The 18,240-nt window shown below is 49.2% G+C and overlaps 2 protein-coding genes across 3 annotated transcripts; one reads left to right on the forward strand and one right to left on the reverse strand.

Moving 5' to 3' along the window:
• Window positions 1–7,460: 7,460 nt before the first annotated feature.
• Window positions 7,461–10,858, reverse strand: LOC123097179 (BTB/POZ and MATH domain-containing protein 2-like). The gene is made up of 6 exons (XM_044518911.1): window positions 10,465–10,858; window positions 9,873–9,951; window positions 8,828–9,585; window positions 8,429–8,649; window positions 7,561–8,036; window positions 7,461–7,497 (listed from the first exon to the last, which is right to left on the reverse strand). Exons 1-6 carry the CDS (start codon window positions 10,856–10,858, stop codon window positions 7,461–7,463), a joined length of 1,965 nt encoding a protein of 654 aa, XP_044374846.1.
• Window positions 10,859–13,198: 2,340 nt separating this feature from the next.
• On the forward strand, window positions 13,199–17,989 carry LOC123099075 (bifunctional fucokinase/fucose pyrophosphorylase). 2 transcript variants are annotated; one of them, XM_044521207.1, is made up of 7 exons: window positions 13,199–13,586; window positions 13,718–13,997; window positions 14,078–14,445; window positions 15,062–15,188; window positions 15,375–16,397; window positions 16,600–17,294; window positions 17,398–17,989. In XM_044521207.1, exons 1-7 carry the CDS (start codon window positions 13,266–13,268, stop codon window positions 17,803–17,805), a joined length of 3,222 nt encoding a protein of 1,073 aa, XP_044377142.1. In that variant the 5' UTR covers window positions 13,199–13,265; the 3' UTR covers window positions 17,806–17,989. The 2 variants fall into 2 exon arrangements, with proteins under 2 accessions (XP_044377142.1, XP_044377143.1); XM_044521208.1 differs by lacking the exon at window positions 13,199–13,586 and having other exon boundaries at window positions 13,728–13,977; window positions 14,069–14,445.
• Window positions 17,990–18,240: the final 251 nt, after the last annotated feature.

Below are 18,240 nucleotides of genomic sequence, written 5' to 3' on the forward strand. Positions count from 1 at the left end.
AAACAGAATCGGCCGCAGCCCGCGCGAGCCCGCAAAACGTGTTTTTCGCGAACTGTAAACGCGCAATACGGGTGGGCAATTTAAGGGGTCTGCAATAGTTGCTCTAAGGTACTCCCCACTATGACTATTGACTAGCCTTATGTGTTGCTGGAACATGCTAGTTTTTTTTTTTTTGCCACAATATTTTTCTTTGAGTTTGTTGGTGTGGCTATTTTATTGCAACTGATGTTATATCTAGTTGTACCCAACCAAATGTTTTGCTTCAACTGAACATTTGGAGGTTTTGTTGCTGACATTTTTTTGTGCTGCATTAGTGGTTGTTTTTGTTGCAACCGATGTTATTTTTAGCTAGAACCGACTAAATTTTTTTTGCTTCAATCGACCATTTTGGTTTTTGCTACTGAATTTTTTGCTGGATCATGGCAGTGCTAGTCGATGATGCCGGGAAGCCGGAGCCAGTGACGTGAGAGATTTTGCTGCAACCGTGGCGACTGTGCGCTGGAATCGGCCACATTTCGAGTTACTGTCATCGACAGCAGACGCCGGCACACAACGGCGGCCCTACTGCAATCTCGGCAGCCGTGACACGAGGGACGGCAAGCTGATGGAAGTGCTGGTGCTGCCAGGGCTGGTGACATCGACGAACGCGGCCGCTGCGTCTCACGAAGGAGCAGCCCAATAGAGAGGCGCGGTGCGCAGCGACTACGAGCTCCGCCTGGGTGCGTTGTGTGGGGGCGGAAGGTTAGGGACGAAGGAGATACCATATCTGAACGGCTAGGAACGAAATAATCAAATGGACAGGGTGAGACCGGCCCAAATTTGGACCGGCCGACCGCCGCCAAGCGCTGCCCTTTGAAATGTTGAAATTATTTACTGGACGCAACTTGGTGGCGCTCGTGCGCTCTACCACAGCCAAGGCGCACACACCATTATTAATGAAAAATAATCATCCTTGTCTTCCGACATGCCAAAAAGGCAAAAAGGTTGCTCTGTACGTGGTCTATTTCTCACATACAAAGATCAGCGGGACACAAACACCCAGCAGTACTACATCTACATATATACCGTCTGTAGAGGATGTCAATGTCATGCAAAAGTTGTCACGGGAATTAAAAATCACAACATTCATAAACGGTGCTTCTAAATTATATATTTTTTCACGGTGGTGTACCTCTGGTCGCAAGACCTTTAAAATAAGATCCCACATGCCATGTTCCGATGAATAGTATAACTTGTGCTAATACACATTTAATTATTAACTTGCAGTTGATGAAAATACTTAAAATCACAAGCAAACCCACAATTTGCACGAGATAGAATAGTGGAGGTTCATTTTTGGACACTTGGAATTCTCTACTAGCCACAATATTCTTATTGGTGTATAATGCTAACAAAACTAGTCACATTTATGTCATTAATTGATTATCTCTATGACAAATATAGCACCACAGAAGAAAGCATCATCTTCACTGCAGCCATGGAAAGCTAAGTCACCTCTTGTTTTCCTTTTCATATAGTATTTCTTGATCTTTCACGGGGGGAAATAATCTACACGAAATTCCTCAAAAAGTGTGCTTAGAAAAAAGCTCCCTACTTGTAATTATTTCACTAACCTTATATAGCTAGAATCATGTAGAACATATATAGTTTTGTTTCAGAGTTCAGTTGATTACTGGCATTTCTGCCAAAATTATGTGTAATAATAATATCTCTGGAAAAATTATATATCATGGAAAGATGGGCCATTTATCGGTATACTTAAGACAAATTTGGTAATATATGATTTGAATTCTTATGACAAGAGAGGCAGCATCCGTGTAGTGAACACATGTAAGTTGGTAGGCGTTCTTATAAATACCACACTAGGTTTCTGCTTGACTCGAGTCTAATGCATGACACATATAAATACTTCTTATATGCCGCACATGATAAACTAGAGACGGATTTGTAAATCACATCATTTTGTAAACAACTTGGGTATAGTCAAGTTTATCGTCATGAGTCCGTGTTTGTAAATCACATCCTTTTGTAAACAACTTGTGGTATACCACACTAGGATTCTGCTTGACTCTAGTCTAATTCATGACACATATAAATATTCCGCACATGATAAGCTAGAGACGCATTTGCAAATCACATCATTTTGTAAACAACTTCTGGTATAGTCAAGTTTATCGTCACGAGTCCGTGTTTTTGTTTTCAGCAAGGTTTTTTCATGTAGCGTGCAAGTTCTTGACTGTTCTTCTTATTTTTCTCAATTTGTAAGAAAAATCGATAGTATTTAAAAATACAGCTCTTTTGCATTGTTTTGACATCAAAACAAAACCATTTTGCCAAACGGTTGCATAAGATAACAAGGCATGCAAGTTATCCATCTAATTAACCCTCTGAATGTTTGGGTCTCAAAATAAATTATACTAGAGATGATACCCCATGCGTTCGTACAGGAATCGGTTGCTTTTATTTCAATGGAATTTGGTTGTATAAAACACTCACTACTGCAGGAATGCCTAGTATTGGCGGGAGCTAAAAGTCCATCAGTGACGGGCGAGTCTCTCAGGGGCTCCCACCATTGCTAACAGGTCATCTGTGGCGCGCACGGAGCCCGCCGCTGATAGGATGGGGGCAATAATACGGACTTGCCACAAGTCAGTGGACATACGTGCGGAGGGCATTTTCTTCCGCCTGACACTGCTATGTTTACTAGGATGCACTGAAAACTGACGGCGTTGTTCGCGCTGGTGATTCCTCTAGTTACCTCTTTGCCGGAGAAAAGGTGAGGGAGGCGGTGTTCAATTCACGTTGGTTGTTAGAAATTAGGAGATAAGGAGAGGGAGGCGAAGCAGTGGTGGCACTGTTGGGGTTCTGGATCTAATGACGCAGGGCACCACAGGTGTCGCATCCCCATGCTCCCGGCGATGCAACCATCTATAGGGGAGGTGGCCGAGTAGCAGCAGCATGGTCACTCTCGAGCTCGGGACGGGGAGAAGCTCCATGGGAGGAGGTGGCTTTGGACCCTACCACGGGTCCTCGTGGAGCTCGCTGGCAGGGAGAACTTCCACGGGATAGGTGGCATCGATGTTTTTTATGTAAGTATCTTTGCCACTGCATTTTTTCATATCGAAATTCTTGCAATTAACTGCCATATGCTTTCTTGTAGGAAGCATTTTCTTGCGTGGATGGTGAGAAAGAGAAAGCGACAAAAGGCATCGTGAAATCAGCCCGGAAGATACTCTCCGACGTCAAGCACACGCTGCGGTACAAAGCCGTGATGCAGTGTCGGTCGTTCGCTGACAAGGGGCTTAATATGACGAGGAAGTTTGCTTGCCAGACCAACTTGGAGAGAGAAGACTACTTGTCGATGGTAAGTGACAACATTGGCTGCTGGTACTTTGATTCGTCCGCCTCTTGTTAGTCAATGATTTGATTATGTCTGCCTAGGTGAGGGAACCCTGGATGAAGGAAGATTGTTGAAAGGCCTTGGTTGACATGTGGTGTGACCCGCATGGCAGGCACAATATGTGGAGAAGGGAAACGGTCGCGCCAAAATGCCAGGCACAATATGTGGAGAAGGGAAGGATGGCGCCAAGTTCTGCAGCCTGTCGGCGCAGGAGAAGTACGGGACCTTCAAAGAGGTCTTCCAGGAGGTGCACGGGTAGGACGCCGAACCTGCGTCCAAGCCCCTTGATCCTGAGCTGCTCATCATTGCTGGCGAAGGGAAGGGCCATGGCCGCCACCTCCTTTGCAACAGGATGATCGCCACCTCCTCGCATCGCAAGCTCGACGAGATACGCGCGTCGAGCACAAACTCAACTCTGTCCATATGGAGTCGCCCAACCGCCGCGTCACGTGAGATAGCGCATCTCAAGGTTAGTGTCATAACCATTCATTTATGTCCATGCCTCGAAATAGCATCCTTGCAACCTATATTAGCCTAATGCCATATTAAAGGATTTAATGTACCAGCGGGCTGCTGAAGAGGAGCAAAGGCGGCAGGCTGAGCTGGACAGCAGAGATAAGGAACGAGCAAAAATGAACGAAAGGTTCAAGCTGCTTGAGAATCAACTACAGGTAGAACATTTTCTAAACTAGAGTAGAACATTCATTATCTAGCGACGAACAATGCTTACATGACTCTACTCTTATAGGCTCAATCTCAAAGCAGTGCAAATGATGCCCCTCCTCCTCCTCCTCCTCCGGAAACTTAACCCGATGGAAATGATGCCCCTCCTCCTCCTCAAGATGTTGTATGAACATGTGAACTTCTATGTGATGTGCATGTGTTTTGCAAGTGATGAACTTTCATAAGTTAACATACTACCTCCGTCTCGGTGAATAAGTCATTCGCGTAGTTCTAGATCGACGATTTAACTACCTAAATATGTATTATATGTGATAAAAAATATATATTTAGAAACTACATCCGTGTAGAAATCTAGTGATATACTTTCATGACATATAACACATATTTAATTCCTCAAATCGATGACCTAGAACTACGCAAATGACTTATTCACCAAGACGGAGGTAGTATGTATGAATTTGTGAACTTGTGTGTGATGTGTACTAGTATGAAACATTCGTCTAGCTATATGAACTACTTTAAATTATGCCTATGTGTGTGATGTGTCGCTCGAAGAATTTCTAGGGAGCTAGGAGCTCCCATGCATGTTCATTTGTTATGATAACATTTTCTACATTGCATTTATATACAGAAATTGCACTGTAATTGTTTTCAGTTGCAGGGATCAGATAAGAAAACGCTTAACAACAGAAGCAATGGGACACATTTCCGAGAGCTACAGTCGGAAAAAGAGAGACTACCGAGCGCAGTTCGAGTACACCTTTGCCATCCTCATCAACTGCTGGCTGCTGCAAGTCATGCCGCTTCGATCTGATCCCCGCGGTTCTCGAACGAGATGTCGTACACTGAGATAACTGATGGGTACGGCAAGGCCGGAATGCTAGAGGAGATGGAGGATGCGCTGTCCAACATGCTTCAAGACGGGGATCGGCAACTTAGCGAAACAGCGCTAAATTGGTTAGCTGTCGCTGCATTTTCGCTGGATCGGCAACGATTCCATTTTTAACGGGCCGAAATAGAGGCCCATCCAGATATGAGCCCATTTTAAGCCAGAAAACCTAGCCTCGTTCCCCTTTCTCTCCATCCCGTCTGAAAAGTTGCGGCGGCTGGGCGGTGCGGGCAGGACGCAGCGGCGGCGAGGTGGCAAGGTGACGACTAGGGCTCCAGGCAACAAGCTGCGACCGGCGATGAGGGACTCTCCGCCTCTGCACCACGATTTGTCTCAACCAGTTCCAACTCCCAGTCCATCGCTAGCAGGTACTGTACATGTAATGTGCTGTCCATGGACTGCAGACCTCCGTTTCTGCATATGAGATGAACTTACGTGGTGAAGTAGTGATACTTGTTTGTAATAGTCCTTGAGACCTTGAATATATGCTGGTTTTGTTTGAGTTTCTTCTGAAAATCCCCTGTTTCTCTGCTGAAAACACTCTGTTTCTGATTCCCGCTAAATGTCTTAGCGCCCGCTATTGCGGCTGTAGCGTTTGGGAAAGGCAGCCGCGAAATGGTTTTGCCCGCGATTTTAATCTTTGATCTGATCTGATTGCACAAGTACAAAACCAGACAGAGGCAACTTGGAATATCTGAAAATGGAAGGGACTTTGGTGCAGCAAATAAGGTCAGGTTCAGAACTTCAGTCGAGTCCTAATTCTTTCTATGCGCAAAAAAAAAAAGAGTCCTAATTCTTTCTCAAAAGTGTCCCAATTCTTTCAAAATGCGCATCTAGGTCCTAATTCTTTCTAAGTTGTTCACCCGAGGTCCTATTTTCGGCTGACCGGCTCGCTTGGCGCTTTGACCGCTGCCACGTCGACACCCGAGCCCACGCGGGATAACGACCGGCCATGAGTTTTTTGCAAAAGAACCCCACAACCCTAATTTCTTCCCAACTGCACTCCTTTCCTCTTCTCCACTTCTCTCTGGCGACACAGAGGCGATCGACGGCTGTGGCGTTGGTCCTGCGAGAAGAGCCGGCAATCGCAGGCGTTTGCTCGGCAGCGGCGGCGCTACCCGGAGATCCTCCTCCGCGATACGGTCAGTGCCGTGCCCGTAACCCTAACCCTCGATCCTATTTTTCTGTGGAGGTGAAGCTGAATAGGTGGAGGCCTGAGAACATGAAAGAAGTTAGTTTTCACATAGGCATCGTGTTCTTGTCCATCATTGAACTGAGAGTAGAAATTCAAGAGTACATTGTGAAGCAAAGAATGCAAATTTAGTACATAAAGAAGGATAGGCAGAGGATAAGGGCAGGTTGTGTTGGAGATTATCCCTGGTTCCTGTTTGCTGCATCTGACAGCAGGACCAAAGCTTGAGTTGTGAAGAAGTATGTGGGTGAACATACATGTGAAAGAGAGTGGGCACTCAAGCAATTTACAGCCAGATATTTGGCTGGCATGTATATGGAAACCTTTAGAGCAGATGAGAAGATGTCACTGCAGAACTTTGCCAGACCAACGACAGCACACCTGCTGGTGCCGGCGATGAGAGGGGCGGCGAGAAAAGGGCTAATGCGGGAGGTGGAAGAGACGCTTGGACAACCTTCTTCCCGCGGAGCTTCACGGCTGGAGAGCTAGTGGCAGTGGACATGGCGGTGACGGCGACGGTGGCAGAGAGGGAGAGGAGAGAGCGAGCAATAGACCTAGGGATGAGGGAATGACAAAACCAGACGCTCCAGGGGCCGAATTGCAAAAAGACCAACTGCGAGCCGCGGGAAATCTCCTGCCTGGGCCCGGGTGTCGACGTGGTGACGGTCAAAGCGCGGTCAGACGAAAATAGGACCTTAGGTGAACAACTTAGAAAAAATTAGGACGCAGATGTGCATTTTGAAAGAATTGGGACTCAATCAACACTTTTGGAAAAGAATTAGGACTGTGCTTGCATTTTACTCTCGAGTATATATCCATGTCAGAGCGTGTAAACCTTCCGCCGTTTGGTTCTACAGGAAATTTCACTACCAAAACTAAGGGAGAAACAAAACAATGCAACAGAAATGAAAGACCATGTGGATTTTCTCAGAACTTTAAGCGCAAATGTCAAGAGCACAGAGTACACATTCTCAAAGAGAAGTTCAGTTCTGCAATCGACAAACCAGACACTTTAATTTTTATCAAGGAAGGGTTTACCCCTCCGATTTCCATTAAGAGAAACCAACAGCAAACTACAAGAACCAGTTATCTTACAAAGATAAAACCAAAAGCTACTTAGGAACCGCACCAGGCAACGCAGCAAATCCCGCAAGCGCAAAACCCAACAAGGGGGGAATTGTCACCACAACATCCAACCGCACACATGAAGACTAGGAGCAGGTCTATTACAAGTTTTATCGCAGGACCACCAAAAGCAATATCCAAAGTAGACAAACGCAAAGCCTACAAGACTGCTACTGCTTCAAGGCGGAGGATGCAACCATGCCCTGCCTGACAGACAAACCAGACACATGATAAAAGAAAATCAATATAGGTTCTGCTCATACTCCTGACGGTGGCGCGACCCTCTCTAAAATGTCCATCATAATCCATGGGCAGCTTGCTGTGAGATGCTTGAATCCATCAGTCTCCTTGACAGCTCGAAGCACCTCCTGTGAAGAAAGGTACCTGAGACAAGCATTCTTGAGTTGCGTGGCGTCGTGCTGCTCCGCTAAAGCAAGGGTGGTTGCAACTGTTTGCACATCGATTTTCTGGCATAGCTTCCCTTCACAAATGATCTTTAGCCTCTCTAGTCCATACCGATCTGCGGCAACCAACAAGTGCTGCAATTCCGCATTCTGATCCAGATCACAGTTACTAGGCCATGAATCTGTGTATATGAAGGGAAGAAGTGCCTCGAAGATGGCTGGCTCCATGTCATTGATCTTGACCCGTCTCTTGGTGGTCTCCTTCATCTGACCAAACAGCTCAGCCTTGAACACCAAGGATCGTGCGGCTAACACGCACCTGTGTGCACGAAGAGTTCGCGACCGACAGTGAATTGTTAGGTTGATCTCTTTCCGTGTGGGCCCAACGGCCCACCGGGCCCCTGATCCGCGTCCTGATCGGGGGCGCCCAACCGCAATATGATTGACGGGCCCCTGTCACGCAGCGCTACATAAAGAGGTGGGGGCCGGCGACACGCAGTACGAGGTTCACCGCGTTGCCAGTCTCCCCACCGAAAACCCCGACCCGATCTAGGTCTAGCGCTGACAGTGACGGGAAGCTCCGCCGCCGCCACTGCCTACACATCGCCGTCACCTCCACCTTGCCCACTCTCCGCCATCACCGTGCGCCCCAGCACCACGATGGCCTCCTCGAGTTCATCCTCTGCTGCACAAGGTGGGTTTACCGGATCTAATCTAGCCTAGTGATCCAGAGGGTCTATCATGAACGTCACATCCATGCCTTCTCCATGATTCAACATGTTTGTGAAGTGTGTTTGGAGGTCCGACTGCGGGACTTGAACCATGACTGTGCTTACATCTTCAGTGCGAGGCTCTTTCATCACGGTCAAAACGCACCTGATTGTGATGCAGTCGTCATTGCCCACGCCCCCGCGTCCACGGCGCCGTGTCGCGCCCATCCCAACCCACACCATGACTACGCGCGCTCAGGCCGGCAAGTTCCTGCCCAACCCCAAGTATGCCGACAACCTTACTGCCATTGTCACCGACACTGCCATCTCACCCATACCCCGATCGGTGCGTTCTGCTTTGCAAGATCCATGTTGGCTGTCTGCTATGTAGGTGGAGTACAAGGCGCTGATGGAGAATGCAACCTGGCGGCTCGTGCCACGGCCACCCGGCGTCAATGTCGTCACCGGCAAATGGCTCTTCCGCCACAAGTTCAAGGCGGACAGGTCGCTCGAACGGTACAAAGCACGCTGGGTACTGCGCGGGTTCTCCCAACGACCTGGCGTGGACTTCGACGAGACGTTCTCTCCCGTCGTCAAGGCCGCCACGATCCGCGTCGTCCTCACCATTGCTGCCACGCGCAACTGGCCGGTCCATCAAATGGACGTCAACAACGCCTTTCTCCACGGGCGTCTCGCCGAGCGAGTCTACTGTCAACAACCTGCGGGTTTCGTCGACGCGCACCACCCCGAGCACGTGTGCCTCCTCGACAAGTCGTTGTACGGCCTCAAACAGGCACCGCGTGCGTGGTTCGCCCGGTTCGCGGCCTTCGCGCACCAGCTCGGCTTCGTCAGCTCTCGCGCAGATCCCTCGCTGTTCGTGCTCCATAGCAGCGCGGGTGACGCCTACCTCCTCCTCTACGTAGACGACATCGTCCTCACAGCCTCGTTGACGGCGCTTCTTCAACAGCTGCAGCGCCAACTCTCCGGCGAGTTCTCCATGAAGGACCTCGGCTCCCTCCACTACTTCCTCGGGATCGCCGTCACCCGCACGGCACACGGCTTCTTCCTCTCCCAACAGAAATATGCTGAGGAGCTGCTCGAGCGCGCCAACATGACGTCCTGCAAGCCACTGCCCACGCCTGTTGACACGCACGGCAAGCTCTCTGCTGTCGACGGCGCACCTGTTCCGGATCCAACCGAGTACCGCAGCATCGTGGGTGCCCTCCAGTACATGTGCATGACGCGCCCTGACATCGCCTACGCGGTCCAACAATGCTGTCTGGTCATGCACGATCCGCGCGCACCGCACCTCGCTCTCGCCAAATGGGTGTTGCGCTACCTACGGGGCACCACGTCCCATGGACTCCATCTCCAGCGCGCGCCGTCGCTCGACCTTGTGGCATACTCCGACGCGGACTGGGCCGGCTGCCCCGACACACGCCGTTCGACGTCTGGCTACGCTGTTTACCTCGGCGACTCCCTCATCTCCTGGTCCTCCAAACGCCAGGCCACCGTGTCCCGCTCCAGCGCGGAGGCGGAGTACCGCGCTGTAGCCAACGCCGTTGCGGAATGCTGCTGGGTTCGTCAACTCCTGGCAGAGCTCTTCATCCCCATGCCGAAGGCAAGCGTGGTGTTCTGCGACAACATCTCCTCGGTGTACATGTCTTCCAACCCAGTTCACCATCGGAGGACGAAGCACATAGAGCTGGATATCCACTTCGTCCGCGAACAGGTGGCGCTCGGCAAGCTCCGCGTGCTCCATGTGCCGACCAAGCAACAATTCGCGGACGTGCTCACCAAGGGTCTCCCGACCACGGCGTTTCAAGATTTTCGTTCCAGTTTATGCATCCGCCCCCCGGATGCTTCAACTGCGGCGGGGTGTTAACTGTATAGACTAGAACCCCCGCTCGCCCATGTCCCGCACGCTCCAGTGCACGATCCCCACGATCCCCACGATCGACCACGCGCTCTCACTAGCGCTCGGCGCTCCCTCTGTACTGTCTCTATATAAGCAGAGATCAATCACAGCACCACCTAAGGTGGATTGCTCATTCTTTCACTCGTCCACACAATATACTTGGGCCAGCCCCATGAACCGGACCGAAAGGTACGTGTGTCGCTGTACAGACAAGTAACTTTTCCATCTTTCTCCAATAAACTGAAAGTGTTCTTCATCTGGACACCTGTTGTTGGGTTACTGCAGGTGCTCAGGAAGGCACTCATGTAGGCAGCTTTGTCCTCCTCCTTCCGCCCATCAGGGTAGATCCTGATGTTCCAGTTATAGCCGCCGACGCTGAATGTGCTGGAGCTAACGAACTTGCCGATACCCATACCCTCGAGCAGCGAGTACTCAGTCACCTCGAAGTTGTGGGCGGTGGTGACGCACTCTGTCCGGCATCTCGACGAGGTCTCCGATATGTGCTTGTTGACAGAAGAAGGCGAGCTGTTGGCCATGGCGTGGAATGGAATGAAACGGAGGTTGGGAGTGTGGCTGCAACCTGGAGGAGTACTTCAGGAAGAAGATGAGTAGTTGGCCATGGCGTGGGTGCAATGAAACAGAAGTTGGGGGTACGTGCATATATAAACTCAGGACATGCATGACTCTGGAAGACGTTTAGTCTTCAGTGAAGATGGCATTAAAACTTGAGAATACATTTAGGCGGCGTTGAACAAGTTCCCATGCGATTATTTAGACGACGGTGCATGCGTCGTTTCAAATTCCAATGCTGCCGCCGCCTTGTATTTATGGGGAGTAATCGACAAAAAACTACCATATTTCACGTATCTTTTCACGTATTCGTCCCACAGAACTACAACATTTTAAAAACTGACCAAAAACTCCAGATTAGTGCTAATTTCGTGACAAAAACTACCACTTCTGGAAAATGGCCGGTTTAGACGATTTAAACGTGTTTATGACAGGCGGGGCCCACTCGTCAGGGCTGACGTGGCGGCAAAGTCAACTCCGTTTATTTTGATCGTCAAGTTGACTGATGGGGCCCACGCGTCAGCATCACCTTCTTCTTCCTCCTCCCCTCTCTCTCTGTGGCATTTCAACAAACACTACATGTGCACACATGGGGACGAGCTGCACCTGTGCCCACGCACGGCCACCGGCTGCAGCCGCGGCCACACGCGACAAGTAGCAGCAGAGGCCAAGGCAGATGGTAGCTCTGGAGCTTTGTGGCTGATGCGTTGAACTCGCTTTCCCCTTTCTAATTTCCTTCCTGGTTGGCAGACTGCTGTATTTCCATTATGAAAGTAATGGAAAGGGGATATGCCCGGTTTCTTAAAACCACGTGTAAACGAACCGGGTACTATGCACAAAGGAAAAAAGAAATTTCATTGGGCAGACTCCAAATGGCATTCAGTCGAAAATGCAGTACTTCCTAGTGTCAAAAAACATCTTAATTATGGGACGTGGGAGTAGTTTTTTTAGGAGAATTCAATTGAAAATAGTATCAGGATCTGATCCCATGTCGCTCTTTCGAAAATGACGGGCGTAGGACATCTTTCTATCCAAAGATTGATTCAGTAACCCAATTTCTTGTATTACGTCTTCCATTGCATTCATGCTTGGCTATGCGATTATATTGTCGCCGGACATGACACAGTAGCCTGGCACCGATTTGTCAGACACGACACGCTCTAAGGACATGGCGGTGGAGTGCAACACATTTTTTACCGCTAGTACGAGCCGCTAGCGGTGGTTTTGGAATCTTGTTGTAATTTTTATTCTGTTTGAGGTGCTTTTGTACTTCCAGTGAATTTGATAATAAATCTGAATCATTTTTGCAAAGAAATAAAAAAATGCAGCAGCAAAAGCGTGTCTGTCCTCCCTGCCATTTAACTTTGACCAAGTGGAGAATCAAGCCTAAAACCAGAAGCTCGCCATGATGGATGGATGAATGGGAGATATTTGGTCCACTATGGGCCATGGACTCATTACCCCTTCTAGTCCCCATGGCCCCATGAACTAAAGATTATCTCTTTTGTTCTTCCCACCTACAATCTCAAGGGTAGCATTGGTTCTCTGTTAAGGATTCATAGCTTATACAAAGTCTGGTAAGCATGTAACACGTTCACTCTCACTGGAATAAACTTGAGGAAGGGGACTAGTGCTCCATGACTCGTTCGGAAGCTATAAGGTCGAGTCCGAGGATTCCCGTGCGACTAGGGCCAAAATCGAGGAAGAAAAAATTGGAGAGGGCGCCAAGGAGTCTCAAATGACTCGGGGCTGTAATCGGACCACCCTCGACGCCCTCCTAATGCAAGACTATGTCGCGGTCCATCGTGGTGAGTGAGCCTACTCCAAAAACACCAACGTGCCAATCTTGTCGGTTTGTGATGACCCTCTCTATAAGGCAAGTCATACAAACCCTCTAATTAAATATTTGTTGTGCTCGCCTTACTAGACCTCCTTCGATCATAGTCACATTGCTCCTAATCACACGTTGGTTTCCCAAAAAGATACCAAAAGAAAAACAATGATGGCGTTACACTTTAGGGCCTCTCTTTTTTGTTGCCGAGATACTTTAGGACCTCTCTGATTCACATGATTTTATAAACGCAAGGTTAGGAGAACAATGGGGATGAAATGTCATGCTCATTCAAACTTCAAAGCCTATAGGTTTTGAGTTTGTTTGGTTACATCACATGAAAAAATATAAGTTTTTTTTCGAGAGGTTTACATCACATGAAAACAGAAGTTGAGAACTAGAGAGAAAAAATCCAATGAACCGGCGGCACACGCACCATCACTACCTCTACCTGTCACTCCGGGTCCACGGTCGGCTCACATAATTCCGGAGAGGGCGACGCGGAGGCTGACCAATCCAGCGAGCCAGCGAGCGATCCCCAGATGGAGCCGGCCCGTCGGCGCCGGCGGAGGGCGCACACGGCGGACGAGGCGGCGGCGGTGCTGCGCAAGGCCTGGTGCCGCCTGCGGCTGTCTGCGCGCGACCCGGCGCGGGTGCCGCCGTGGGACGCCGTCGTGCTCACGGCCGCCAGCCCCGAGCAGGCCGCGCTCTACGGCCGCCAGCTCGCGCGCGCGCGCCGCCTCGGCCGCTTCCCGCCCTCCACCGCCGCCCTCGCCGTCCCGGACCCCGACGCCGCCCGCATCGGCTCCGGCGCCGCCACGCTCCACGCCGTCGCCTCCCTCGCCCGCCACCTCGTCTCCCAGGTCAGGAGGCCCTACCTCGCCCCGCCTTCCCCTTTCCCTCGCCTGCTCGCGCCACAGAACTGTACTGGCAGTCAGTAGATTTCTGCTCCTTTGACCTGAATTTTGACATCTGAACTGAATTTCTCTTGCAGGCCACCAAGGAAGAGATCGCCGAGTTCCTCCCCGAAGCGACCGGCTCCTCCGCCGCCGGCGTCCCTCTGGCCTCCGTGGTGCGCTTCATGGCCACGAAGCACGTGCTGCTGCTCCACGCCGGCGGCGACAGCAAGAGGGTCCCGTGGGCGAACCCCATGGGGAAGGCCTTCCTGCCGGTGCCTTACCTGGCCGGGGACAACCCCGACGGGCCAGTCCCGCTGCTCTTCGACCACATCCTCGCCGTCTCAGCCAGCGCAAGGCAAGCATTCAAGAACCAAGGTTGTCTTGTGACTTTGCAGGCAAAACTAGCAATTTCTGAGTAATAAATAGGTTCCATTTGATTGATATAGCCTGATCAGGTGGGATCTTCATAATGACCGGGGATGTCCTCCCGTGCTTCGATGCCTCGAACCTACTCCTCCCCGATGACGCTGCGTGCATCGTCACCGCGCCGACCACGCTCGATGTGGCCTCTAATCATGGAGTGGTGGTGGCGTCCAAGGATGGAACCGAGGGGCAGAATTGTTCTCTCTGTTTGGTTGATAATCTCCTGCAGAAGCCGACAGTGAGCGAGCTTGTGGAGGGCCAGGCCATTCTAGATGATGGTAGAGCACTGCTTGACACGGGGATAATAGCAGTGAGGGGTAAAGCATGGCAAGAGCTTGTTGCCCTTGCATACTCATCCAGCCAGACCATGATTGAGGAGATCATAACTAGCAGAAAAGAGGCAAGCTACCGTTTCCGGCTTTGATATGTGAGCTATAACATTTAACAAACATAGATGATTTCCTTTCTGATGATATGTTACTAAATCACTTCTCTGTGCCCCCACATAACACCTTTGCATGCCTCACAACAACCAATTTATGTTTATGCAAACTAGGTTCAGGAAATTATGTCAGTGCGTTTATTCCGCAAATAATACTTGATGCATTTGTTTACATTTTGTTATCCCTGAAAAATGCGAAATTGCAATTTATGTTGACCTTGTGTTATCACTGAAAAATACGAAATTGCAATTTATGTTGACCCTGTCTGTTTTGCTCTTAACCCTGATACGCCGGCAGCCAAACATGTTCTGTTATAAGAACTGAATATGCATCTCTATCTGAATGATCACTTTTCTGTCAAAAAGAAACACTTAACAGATGGACAAGTTCACTGTTTGTCTCATATTGAAAACAGATTTCTTGCAAAAGTAAGGGGAAAAGAAAGCAAATATTCAAAATCCAACTGTTTTTATCTTACCATGCTTAATTGAAACCGCTATCCTCAAAGACATAATTAAAGATGCTCTATTTTAGCTTTCATTATGTCTGCTCATACTTGTCAATCTACTGCAGCTGAGTTTATATGAAGATCTTGTGGCTGCATGGGTACCAACCAGGCATGAATGGTTGAGGGACCGTCCATTTGGCAAGGAACTAATTGCTGCTTTAGGAAGACATAAGATGTTCAGCTTTTGTTCATGTATGTCCCTGGTTATACATCCTTTTTATCTTGTTATGATTGCTTATTTGCTTTGTGGTACTGTATTATATTGATTTTCTGTCTCTAGCTTGTGCTTAAGCTTTCGTGGATTTATGAATAGTTCATCTGTTCTCTTGGTCCAGTTGTGCAAATAGAATGCTAAGTTGGGACTACTTTCCTTTTCAGATGACTTCTCATTTTTGCATTTTGGTACATCTGCTGAGGTTCTTGATCATTTGGCGGGTTCATATTCAGGACTTGTAGGCCGAAGGCACATGTGTTCGGTACCAGAGACCACTGCTTGTGATATTGCTGCCACAACAGTCATTTTGTGTAGCAAAATTTCTGCCGGGGTATCAATTGGAGAGGATTCATTGGTTTATGATTCATCACTTTCAGGCAGAGTAAGGATTGGGTCACAGTCCATTGTTGTTGGGGTGAATATACATGAGTTACACAGGGATAGTCCTCAAATTATCAGGAGTAGCACCTGTTTCACGCTACCTGATCGGCATTGCCTGTGGGAAGTGCCACTGGTAAACTCCATGGGAAGAGTCATGGTCTATTGTGGTCTTCATGACAATCCAAAAGTTGCTATGAATAGGGACGGGACATTCTGTGGAAAGCCATGGAAAAATGTTTTGGAAGATCTTAAAATCCAGGATACGGATATTTGGGACACATCCAACCTTGACAAGTGCTTATGGAATGCTAGGCTTTTTCCCATCATGTCTCCCCCTGAAATGCTGAGTGTAGGCCTGTGGCTGATGGGATCATCAGGACGTGATCCAGATGGCAAAGTTAGTCGCATGTGGAGACAATCACGGAGAGTCAGCCTGGAAGAACTGCATCGCTCAATCGACTACCACCAGCTTTGCGTGGATTCAGCCAAGCATCAAGCAGATCTTGCAGCTGCTGTAGCCAGAAGTTGCATGACATATGGCTTACTCGGGCGTAACCTGTTTCAGCTGTGTGAGGACATGTTAGGAAATGATAGTTCCAGTGTAGAAGTCTGTAAAGAACTACTTACGTTTTTTCCAAGTCATGGGGATCAGTACTCTGGTGTTCTTCCTCCGAGCAGAGGATATCAGGTCAAAATGGATCTACTTAGAGCTTCTGGAGATGTTTCTGCTGCTTCTATGGTTGAAGAGAAAGTATGGGCTTCTGTTGCAAGTGAAACTGCATCAGCTATAAAATATGGATCTAAAGGTACGTACTGCAGACAATGAAAATCACTAAGCCTTATACAGTACTATTTTTTATGAATGTGCTTCTGTTCCATTCCATGGAAATGGTAGTATTACTAGAACACTCTATTTCTAAAATTATATATTCTTTATGGAAGCAAAACGGAATTTAATTTTATCAACACCGCTATGACCCTGATCAATAAATGCACCTTTTCTTATAGAATCATCAAGCAGTGCAACGACGTCAAGTAATGGAAACCTGCGTCCTAAGAAGGCTGTAGTAGAATTACCGGTCCGTGTGGACTTTGTTGGGGGTTGGAGTGATACACCTCCATGGAGCTTGGAGCGTCCAGGTTGTGTTCTGAACATGGCAATAAGCCTGGAAGGGCGCCTTCCAGTCGGGGCTACGACAGAGGCAACAGAAGACCACCATGGAGTTCTGATCGAAGATGATGCCGACAGAAAGGTCTACATTGATGATCTGTCATCCATCTCTTGTCCATTCAAAGAAGACGACCCATTCCGTCTAGTCAAGTCTGCTCTCATCGTCACCGGCATCCTTGGCCATGAAATGCTGTCGACGTCAGGCCTGAAGATCAGGACCTGGGCAAATGTTCCTCGGGGAAGCGGACTCGGAACTTCGAGCATACTAGCGGCTGCTGTAGTCAAGTGTCTGTTCCAACTCATGGAAGACGATGGAGGCGATGATAATGTCGCCAGGGCTGTGCTGGTAGTAGAGCAGATAATGGGCACCGGCGGCGGGTGGCAGGACCAAATCGGTGGCCTGTATCCCGGGATCAAGTGCACCCAGAGCTTCCCAGGACAGCCGTTGCGCTTGCAGGTTGTTCCATTGTTGGCATCTCCCCAGTTGATCCAGGAACTGGAGCAACGTCTCCTTGTCGTGTTCACCGGCCAAGTAAGTTTGCATCCTCTGTTTTTGCATGGACAGATCATGTGAAAATCACAGCCTGAAACCTGAATGAACCGTTCATTTCATCGAACGAATGAACGAATGGCAGGTGAGGCTGGCGCACCGGGTGCTGGAGAAGGTGGTGACGCGGTACCTGCGGCGCGACAGCCTGCTGATCTCCAGCATCAGGCGGCTGGCGGAGCTGGCCAGGGCGGGGAGGGAGGCCCTGATGAACGGCGAGGTGGACGAGCTGGGCGGCATCATGCTGGAGGCCTGGGGGCTGCACCAGGAGCTGGACCCCTTCTGCAGCAACAGGCTGGTGGACGAGCTGTTCGCGCTCGCCGACCCCTACTGCTGCGGCTACAAGCTCGTGGGTGCCGGCGGTGGCGGGTTCGCCCTCCTGCTCGCCAGGAGCCCAGGCCACGCCGTCGACCTCCGGCGCGCGCTTCGGGACTCCGCGGCCGGCCTTGACGTCACGGTGTACGACTGGAACGTCGCCGTGCCACTGCCAAGATGATGGACGAGGAAAGCACATACATTTGTGGTGTAAGTATACGCGACACAAAGAACTCGCCGGACGCTCGCTCATTCTTGTCATCATTTCTGATGCAAGTATACGCGCATGGTTTGTAATTTTCATCTGCTTTGCATACAAATCTGGAATTTTGACAAAAATCAAGGCCATGTTCTTCAATATGAAATTCTCATCTACTGTACTCTGCATACAAATCAGAACAGCCATGCAAAGTTCGGTTTCAGTGGTTTTTTTTATTCAAAAGTAAATAAATAAAAAACATAATGAGGTTCAAGGAGCACGCCCTTGTGTGGATGGAATCCGATAATCCTACATGTCCACCATGAAAATTCTGGGTTTGTGACGAAAGTTTGATCCAAATCAATGGAATTTGTGATCATCCGAGTTCCACGAATACTCAGAATCCTCCTTGCTCCC

The sequence above is a fragment of the Triticum aestivum genome, chromosome 4D (genome assembly GCF_018294505.1).
Source record: "Triticum aestivum cultivar Chinese Spring chromosome 4D, IWGSC CS RefSeq v2.1, whole genome shotgun sequence".
In the NCBI taxonomy this organism is placed as follows: Eukaryota; Viridiplantae; Streptophyta; class Magnoliopsida; order Poales; family Poaceae; genus Triticum; species Triticum aestivum.

Excerpts from the sequence above, each read along its gene's own strand:
- LOC123097179 (XM_044518911.1), bottom strand. The coding sequence starts at position 10,858 with ATGGCCAACAGCTCGCCTTCTTCTGTCAACAAGCACATATCGGAGACC. Across the intron at positions 9,586-9,872 it reads GAGATGAGGGAGTCGCCGAG|GTGCGCCGTCGACAGCAGAG; the intron begins GTAAACAGCGTA and ends GATCCGGAACAG. Across the intron at positions 7,498-7,560 it reads TTAGAGAGGGTCGCGCCACC|GCAGGGCATGGTTGCATCCT; the intron begins GTCAGGAGTATG and ends TTTGTCTGTCAG.
- LOC123099075 (XM_044521207.1), top strand. The coding sequence starts at position 13,266 with ATGGAGCCGGCCCGTCGGCGCCGGCGGAGGGCGCACACGGCGGACGAG. Across the intron at positions 13,998-14,077 it reads GCAAGCATTCAAGAACCAAG|GTGGGATCTTCATAATGACC; the intron begins GTTGTCTTGTGA and ends TAGCCTGATCAG. Across the intron at positions 14,446-15,061 it reads TCATAACTAGCAGAAAAGAG|CTGAGTTTATATGAAGATCT; the intron begins GCAAGCTACCGT and ends AATCTACTGCAG.